A 9318-nucleotide genomic window follows, 5' to 3' on the forward strand; every position below is an offset into this window, starting at 1 on the left:
TTTTCTGCACAAACGTCCACTGTGCATTCACTAGATATTCTCAGAGCTAAACTAACTCTTCTGCAGTGAGGAGTGAGCGCGCATTCACGTCTACCCGCTACAGTTATGCGCGTACAAAGTTACAAATAGTCCCTTTAACACAGCTGTATATTGATCTGTACCTGCAGTACCTGCAGTCCTCCACAAACACAGGGGGGCGCTGTGAGATTTTTACCACCATGACTCAATATAGCCGCCGGAAGTTGCTTGCTCATCCCCATCAGACAGTTTCAAAGATGGCTCTCGCTAGTGTGTTAAACAATGATTATGCGGATTTTTCTTTCGATAATAATCGTCAACCTTTTGGTTTCGGCTGTGGATCGGAACAGAGCGGTGTGGGGTTCGACTCCACGCCGGGAGACGGGCTCAGTTTCTCCGTTAAGAGCGCGCTGAGTGGCGGAGAGGATGACGTCGAGAGGAAGATCGAGTTCCTGCACGGAACCACCACGTTAGCTTTCAAAGTGAGTCTATTAGTCTCTAATTACAGACAGCTGGGGTCGTTTAACTCTAATGAAATGTACTAGTTGTCAACTTAAGGGTTTAATAAATCAGTTAGAGTCTTTACATCATGCTTTGAGGGTTTATATAACGTCTTGAACGTTAGCATGCTAACATGGCTACAAACCGCTTTATCATTGCAGATGTTCACACAACGTGAGCTTTGTGTGAGACACTTCTGCCTTCAGAAGCAGTTCTATGTGTGGTTTTTACAGTCTTGACATTACTTACTGTATAAGTGCCATAAGTCATTACCTATAACAGTAGCTATTCGGCTTTATTTGCACCTGTATGAATGGGAAACGAGATGTCAACAGCCCTGGTGCAGCATCCACACACACATGGCTTTTTCTCCTGGTTTAATTAGATAAATAACAAAATATCTAGGCTTATGTTTATGCTTTTCAATAACTTCTCTACACAATAATATAAATATGACCACAAATTGTATTTTACATAATGTTATATCAGCTTGTGTGCTTCTAATAGTACAGGTTTTATATTTTTGTATTAAGGAGTAACTTAAATAACTTTGTGTTAAACATTTCTGCCTTCAAAAGCAGTTTCTATGTGTGTTGTTTTGACAGCCATTATGACCATAAGCCTACTTTACTGTAAAGGTGTCACAGGTCAGTACCTATAACAGTAGCTATTCGGCTTTATTTGCACCTGCATGAATGGGAATGGAGATGTCAACAGCACTGGTGCAGCATCCACACATGGTATTTTGTCTGGCTTAATTAGGTAAATCACAAAATAACTAGGCCTATGTCAATCATTCATTTCATTTTCATTTAATTTCAATATTTATTTCGAACATGTAGAAATCAAAAAAATTAAATAAAAAATAAAGAAAAAGAGAATGATCATACCAACAAGTGGTCAGTCAAAAAGAAGTAGTATTTACATACAATGAAAAGCATAAGAAAAATAAATTGTCAAACACTTGATGCCTTGATTTAGATTTCGAAAAGGAGTGAGAAGAAGTACAAACTTATTTAATCCCACCCCTTTTGTTTATGCTCTTCCATCATTTCTCAACACATTAATATAAGAATGACCTCAATTTGTATTTTACCTAATGTTATATCAGCTTGTGTGCTTTTAATAGTACAAGTTTTATCTTTTTGTATTGCTGAATAACAGTCAAATACAATAAAGAGCTGTCTTAAAGTCTTATTGTTTTCAAGTTTAACATGTCACGTCCATGAAGTGAAAGAGGACTGGGGCATTAAAACACATTTGGTTAGATGTGTTGTATATCATTTACGATCCGGCATTTGGTACAATGTTATTTCAACCTAAATAAACAATTTATACCCTTTTTATAAGGCTATTTAACTACACCAGAGGATCTAATGGGTCAAAATGTAAGTTAATGTTTTCAGTGATGATATGCCTTGCCAGGCTTTTAAAACATCTACGGTAGGAAGAAAGAGCCTGTACAATTTGTATTTACAATTTATTTTTTCACATCCATTATTTATTCAGTTAATTATACTATAATACGTTCTGTAAATGTTGTTCATTTTAAGACAGTTGTTTCCATAGCTGATGATCTATTTCAGAAGCAGACATACTATTCTGATGGTGAAATATTGAATGTTGCTTCCATTTCCCAAGTAATGTTCAAACTTGGAGATGTAAATATATAAAAAAATATTCACCAGCATTTTAAAAACTGGTGAGTCATAACAGTAACACACCATGAGTCTCAGGAGTCTCACAAAAAACAGCAACAAAAACATTATTGTGGGAATGCTCATTGGATGTGGTAGGAGTGAGGAACAAAGTAGGATCCCCTAAAGCTTAATGAATGTCAACAAAAGAGGGAATGGGGTTTCTAAAATTCAATCTGTGCTACAAAGATTTAATCAAGGCTTAAAAGATGATTAAAGTGAGTCCAGATACATTCCACTCAAAGAATAGGTGGGTGCTGTTATTCTGTAATTATCAACAAGTCCTGTGAAAACACTGAACCCAACAATGGATTCATGCTACTAACAAGATAATAGCCTCTGCCTCTCTGCCACAGAACGCCATTGTTGTCCAAAATAAACTATTAAAAACGCATAAAAGAGCCATACTATTGCATTATGGTGACATATGCTGTCATTACAATGAAATAGCCAGCTTTTCCCTCTCACTCCGTCAAACGAGCAGAGCACTGTAAACACTGAACCACATCCCCGCAGTTGGTTTCGCTCTCTTCAGGGGATTTGTTGATAAAAAAGAAAAGATAAAATAACGCCAACTTCATCCCTTAATCCCTGAGTGGAAGAGGGCGGGTGGTAGATGAAAACCTCCCCAGCAGACGTCTCCCTCCGACTGGCCAAATCTGTTGTCTTCACTTTGGTACTACACAGCTGTTACTGTCACTTCACTGATAGAGGATTCTGGAGGGAGAGCAGAGGTCGTCCCTTTTATCCAGCAGCTTTCTGGCAGAGCTGAGCCATATATTGTGTCTGTCTGACAGTTATAGAACAGCAGCACATTTCTGCTTTGTCCTGACAGAAATAAGAAGTATCTAATAGGTAATTAAACTGTTCTGATCACTGATCAATCAGTGATTGCTCTGTGTGTGTTCCCCTCCTGCTGTACTGTGCTCCACTAATGTGTTCAACCCCTGCCGTTGCCTCTTTCAGTTCCAGCATGGCGTCATTGTAGCGGTGGACTCTCGGGCCACAGCGGGCTCCTACATCGCCTCGCAGACAGTGAAGAAAGTGATCGAGATCAACCCCTACCTGCTGGGTACCATGGCCGGAGGAGCCGCAGACTGTAGCTTCTGGGAGCGCCTGCTGGCCCGCCAGTGCCGCATCTACGAGCTGCGCAACAAGGAGCGCATCTCGGTGGCGGCCGCCTCCAAGCTGCTCGCTAACATGGTGTACCAGTACAAGGGCATGGGACTCAGCATGGGAACCATGGTGTGTGGCTGGGACAAGAGAGGTCCAGGTAAATACAACAGCACATGTACATATGGCCCATGTTAGGTTATGGTCCAAAATATGATTTCTTCCAGTAAAAATCTACAGCTGCCAACAAAGTTGATCATTATGGTTTAGTGTTGAGGTAAGGAGCCATTTCAAAAAATATTTAAACACTTTTTTCAGACTGATAAATTTCAGATAGCAACATTTTTCCAAAGTGAATATACAGTATCTTACATTTTTATTCTGTTTTTGTTGTACTGTTGACAGATAGGTGGGGTTTGTAATGTAATATCAGATTTAGAACTTGACATATAACTAAATAGAACTTCTTGTTCTAGAAAAAAAAACTTTTTTCATATTGGTTGCAACTAATGATTATTTTCATTAATCTGCTGATTATTTTCTCGATTAATCGATTGGTCTATAAACATCAGAAAACAGTGAAAAAAGGGCCATCACATTATCCCAGACCCCGAGGTGACCTCTTCAAATGTCTTGTTTTGTCCAACCGTCATTTTACAATAATATTAAACAAAGAAAAGCAGCAAATCCTCTAATCAAATGTTTTCCTTTTTTTGCTTGAAAAAGGACTTTAACTCAAAAGAGTTGCAGATTAATTTTCTGCCTGACGAATCCATTAATCTACTCAATTAATCTACTCATTCTAATTAGTTTGAATTAAGATTTTAGATTCTGAAAATGAGGCAGTATGGATTTATATTTCTTTTCACTCTCATAAGGGTCTGTTGTTTTACTCCAACCTCAAGCTATTTAGAATTTTCCATAGTCAGTTGTTTTTATATAAAACTTTTCAGTAGGGCTGTGTATTGGCAAGAATCTGGCGATATGATACGTATCATTATACTGGGGTTATGAGTCAGTATATTGCAATACTGTAACTAAGGCAATATATTGCCATTTTTCAATCTAATTTTAGGAATACTGTCATAGTATAAAGAACACACCACCATATACATAAAATCTGAGTAAAGCTTTTTTTTTTTTAAAGTACTTTTTTTAGTGCAATCAGATCTGTGGGATTTGCATTTGCATTTATCACAGTCGCTGTAACATCCAATATCATCAACACTACTTTGAGAGGGCACATACACTGAGAGGGCGCATCTCTTTGCAAATTAAATAAATTATTGACCGAGTTCATCTTGCATGTAAACTATTAAATAAAAATCAATACAGTGTTTTTGAGAATCGATACAGTATCACAAAACATAATATTGCGATATTCGATTTTTCGATATTTTTCTTTCACCCCATTTTTTCAGCATATTTTTATATTCGTTAGTCAGTTAAGTCTTTATTACCAGATATGTATTTTAATCCAAGCATCCTCAAACCAACACTGCACATTTCTTTGGATATTCAATATATTTTGGGTCTGAATGACACAGAATTACTGAAGCGCACATTAACTGCCCACTCTTGGCATGAGATATTCACTAATTAATTTAGATTTACAGCTCATGCGATGACAAAATAGCCCACTCATTTAAATACACAATGTCAGTGTTATTAGTCATGACCAATCAGCCACATGCTTTAGTCCCAAGGAGTTTATTTGATGATTTATTACTTCCCAAACTGAGGTTCAACTTTAGTGGTTAGCTGAGCTTGAAATGTAGGTCTTTTGTTGCAGTGTAGGGTTAGCAGTTAATCTTCCTTGATGTGAACTGATGCTTAATTATTAGACAATTTTATGGAGATTCTGCAGTTTTTGTTGTCAGCCATAAAATGTAACGATCCTTTGTGCACAGAACGGTCAATTCATGTGGTTTTCCAGTACCATGTGCTGTTTCATAGAAGTGTAAAGACATCCGTAGTTCCCAGAGTTCCCCACTAGATGGTACTGCAGCCTCTCTTATGCTCTTGCCCCTCTTTTGTACTTGAAGCTGTGGCTTTTTGGATGCCACGCAGTGTGTGGCTGTACATCACAGAAGGTGTGCTTAAAGAGGCCGCCGCGGTGACACAGTAATGGGAAATCGATGAAGCCGGGGACTGCGGGCCAGCGAGAGCGCGGCGGTATGATGGACGTTGGGTCTCAGCCCCGGACAATTGGGTCGCATGCATAATGCCCAGTACACCCCGCCGAGAATCGATGCCGGCTTTGTCTGGAGAGCAGAGAGGGCCGTGTGAACAATGACGGCCTGCCTGCATGCCAACAAACCTAAATGACACGTGTTAAATCCCAGAGAATCAATTGAGATAATAATGATCCCTGCATAAGTTCAATAGGTGTGGGAGCTCTGCCATGGCCCCCACAATGCCAATGATTGAATGGAGAGGTAAATGTCATGTAAATTAAATCAATCGCGATTAGGCGGGAAGCTCATTAGCCGGCTACAATCATGTCAAGAGCACTTATTCCCTTGATGGAGTATCTTAAGCTGCATGCTAAATAAATCAAATAAAACCTATGTAGAGGAGCTTGTCGAATACGACTCTATGTAATAACATCAAATGTTATGACACTTGTAATCAGTGTATAGTTACTGCTTGATAACTCAGTTGAGGCTTTGCTTTCGACAGTGAAATCTCTGCGTAGCCCCCCTCTACTGCTCCCCACAAGGACATGACGGGTTTGAAATAAGGTGATTAAATGGGATGCAGCCCTCGTGATATGAGGCCTCGTCAGAGAAGACCCATGTGGCAGTCAGTTTTACAGCCACTCCCCAGAGGGTGATGTAATAGTGTTTTTCCCCCCTCTGTTCAACTGCTGCTCTCTTTCTACTCCTGATCCAGCGGTGAATTGTAGTGGGAAGGACAGATGACGGACAGACACTGACCCATTTGATGCTAGCCACCCATCCGTCGCACCGTGCTCCTCACCCCACCTCTAAAAGCTGTCAGTCCAGCCAGCAGCACCGGCCGCTGTTTAAAAAAAAAAAAGAGGCTCCTTAAGCACCTGTCAGTGGATTGACGGAGTGGAAGGAGTCTCTCTTGGCTGGCAATGCTCCACCATCCAGGCACCATCCCCCCCCCTCCGCTTCCGCTTTAACTCATGAATTTCACCCTCTCTTTTCTGATCACTCATCGCCGCCTTTTCTGCGTCACTGTTTGAGGTGCGGAGACAGTTAAGCGATATGGCTCTACAAAGACCCAGGTGTGTTTGGAAAAGGCATGTGAATGTGGGAAGTGTTTTTTGGTGCCGCTCCGCTTCTATACTTGGACCTCCTAAAGAGTCCTCATCCACCTCCGTCAACTGCGCTACTCAACACAAGAGGCCCGCCTTTACAACTCTCTCTCCCTGCCCGTTATGGCTTTAACGAGTCCCTTACAGTTTTCAAGAGGAACAGACAGGTCTCAGAATGGCAAATTACCACCGTGCATAGACAGGCACTGGATGATTATCATGGCAAGCTAACGACAGGCTGAGGAAGCTGCAATTTGCCAGTTGAAAGAAATGGTAAGCTCCCCTTTTTTCAGAAAAGCAAGTGGCTCTCTATCCCTAATAGACTGTCACTAGTTTAGCTGAGGAACTCTGCAAGCGAGGATGTGCAATCTGAGGGCATTTTGAAGTGTTTTTTAATGTGGGAGATGAGCGATGGTGGTGGATATTAGACAGTTTCATACGCACGTGTCCCTGCGTTTCTTCGCGCGAGTATCATTTTCACAGGTTTCGCTTTGTGAAGCGCCATGAAAAACATGCCTTTTTTTTCACATGCTGTCTTTTCACCATCTGCTGGCTGTGGGCGAGCTCGCAGGCTGGCGCTAGTCACCCGTTCCACGTCACTCTCTGGGATCGGGCCTAGCGAGTGTGTCATGGCGCGGAACAAAATGTCTCGCATGTGTCCACGAAGCGTGGTGTGGAGCAAACTGTCCCTCACAGGTCCATCAGAGCATTGTGGGTCTGCAGTTGGATCACACGTTTGTCAGTTTTTTGTGTGGGGTGAGCGCGCGCCTCCATGTGTTATTCAAGCGCGCGTACGTGTGGAGGTGAAGGAAATGTCTCTGTGTGTGGAAGGATATGAATGTGCTGTACTCGTCTCGTGTCCGCAGGATGTGAGCGCGCTGTTTGTCCTCCCCCCCCCTCGAGGTGCGAGGTGCCGTTACCTGCGCGGCTCGGGTTGCGGGTCGATAGTTAATTTTTGGCGTGTTCGCAGGGATCAATAAGACCCGGAGCAGGGCCCCTGGACAGACAGCGATGTGGCCCGCGCCTCGTCAGCAGGTTCCGCGGCCGGCTTCGTTTTACTTGAAGAGGATGCAGCTGTTCATATCTGCCAGCCTTACTTCACTTGGAGAGGTTGCAGCTGTTCATATTCTCTCTCTTGAGGACATGACGTGTGTGTGTGTGTGTGTGTGTGTGTGTTGCTAACAAGTTTGTGTGTTTGTTTGTGCGAGAGCGGCGGTATTAAATGTACACCATCTCAGCTTTCCTGACAAAGCTCAACACCTGAGTCAGGAGAACGGAGGATGCTTCTTTGCATCGAACACTACTCCCTTTGCCCCCCTCCCCCACTCACCTTCTTGACCTGCCTTTTTGTCCTTCATAGGGCTCTACTACGTCGACTCAGAGGGGAACCGGGTGTGCGGCGACCTGTTTGCGGTGGGCTCGGGCTCCATGTACGCCTACGGCGTGATTGACAGCGGCCTCCGACAGGACATGACCGTGGAGGAAGCCTGCGAGCTAGGCCGCCGCGCCATCTACCAGGCCACATTCCGCGACGCTTACAGTGGAGGGCAGGTCAACCTGTACCACGTCCACAGCGAGGGATGGACCCGGGTCTCCCAGGAGGACGTGCTCATGCTGCACCAGCAGTACAAGGGTCAAGCATAGTCATAAAAAATCAAGAGGGGTCCAGGAAGTGGGGAGAGAGAGTAGGGAGCGTTAGGAGTTTAGTATGTTTAAGATGTTCTCAATGTCAGTAGGGTTGACAAACAAACAAATAAAAAAAAAAGGACTCATCTGCCAATTGATTTCCACTTGCTTTACTTCTGTGACCCATTTTGACTTGTTGCCAGCTTATAGCTTTATATTGTACATTTTTAACAACACCAGTGAGCTCCACTCACCCTGCACACAGTGTGATATGAGGAGCAGCATAGAAGGGGCCGATGACTCAAACAGGCTCTAATACAGTGTGGGAGTAGTGTGGCGCTTGCTCTACATACATTTAATTCGGATCATACCCTCGGAAACTACATCTTTCTCAATAAAACCTGTCTTTTTTCCAAGAGCCTTGTTTTTCTATTTTACCTTTTAGGTTTCAAGATGGTGAATAATAATCCTCTGAATTTATCCTTTATGTAAACACAGTCTTGTCGCCTCATCTTCCTTTGATGTAGTCATTTTGCCGCTGCGTGTGTTTACATTTCAGTCATCTGTTCCCCCAGCTGTTGGGATTTGGAGGTACATCCAAAGCCTGTTTGTCTCCTCTATATACGTTCTGCGTTTATTAGCGAGAAGTAGCACTGTCTAAATAGCACTATTTAATTGCATACCACCAGCCTCAGTTAATTGTGCCTCCTGAGTTGTAACAGTGTGTTTTCTTCCCCTCATTGATAATGCTCCCTTCCCTCAGCTCACGTTGCAGAAATACGTCTTTTAAATGGAAGGGGGAAATTTATTCTTTAATTCCTCCCCGACACACTTAGCTTCTCAATGCGCAATGTTGTGTGCCACCGCTGCCATGGTGTTTTACAATGTAACGACCTGCGCTGGCAGTGTGTGCCCCTCCAGCGGTTTTTATGGTCGAGAATAAACACTAATAAAGGGGATGGGGTAGACATCTGAAGCCAGTGCACTTTCAAATCATGGTTAAAAACTAGTTTCACAGGTGACTAGTTTGCAGATGGAATGGAAATGGGATTTCGATAAATGGAAATGAGCGGGGTC

General features: G+C 42.7%; 1 protein-coding gene across 1 annotated transcript; it reads left to right on the forward strand.

Annotated features, from left to right (window-relative positions):
- The first annotated feature begins 203 nt into the window (after positions 1 to 203).
- On the forward strand, positions 204 to 8659 carry psmb5 (proteasome 20S subunit beta 5). The gene is made up of 3 exons (XM_037786345.1): positions 204 to 500; positions 3183 to 3489; positions 7976 to 8659. The coding sequence occupies exons 1-3, from the start codon at positions 219 to 221 to the stop codon at positions 8257 to 8259; spliced, it is 873 nt and encodes a 290-aa protein (XP_037642273.1). The 5' UTR covers positions 204 to 218; the 3' UTR covers positions 8260 to 8659.
- Positions 8660 to 9318: the final 659 nt, after the last annotated feature.

The sequence above is a fragment of the Sebastes umbrosus genome, chromosome 12 (genome assembly GCF_015220745.1).
Source record: "Sebastes umbrosus isolate fSebUmb1 chromosome 12, fSebUmb1.pri, whole genome shotgun sequence".
In the NCBI taxonomy this organism is placed as follows: Eukaryota; Metazoa; Chordata; class Actinopteri; order Perciformes; family Sebastidae; genus Sebastes; species Sebastes umbrosus.

What these genes read in the sequence shown, in the direction of transcription:
- psmb5 (XM_037786345.1), top strand. Translation starts at nt 219, where the DNA reads ATGACTCAATATAGCCGCCGGAAGTTGCTTGCTCATCCCCATCAGACA. An exon ending in CCACCACGTTAGCTTTCAAA is followed by an intron (nt 501 to 3,182) that starts GTGAGTCTATTA and finishes TGCCTCTTTCAG; the next exon opens with TTCCAGCATGGCGTCATTGT. An exon ending in CTGGGACAAGAGAGGTCCAG is followed by an intron (nt 3,490 to 7,975) that starts GTAAATACAACA and finishes TGTCCTTCATAG; the next exon opens with GGCTCTACTACGTCGACTCA.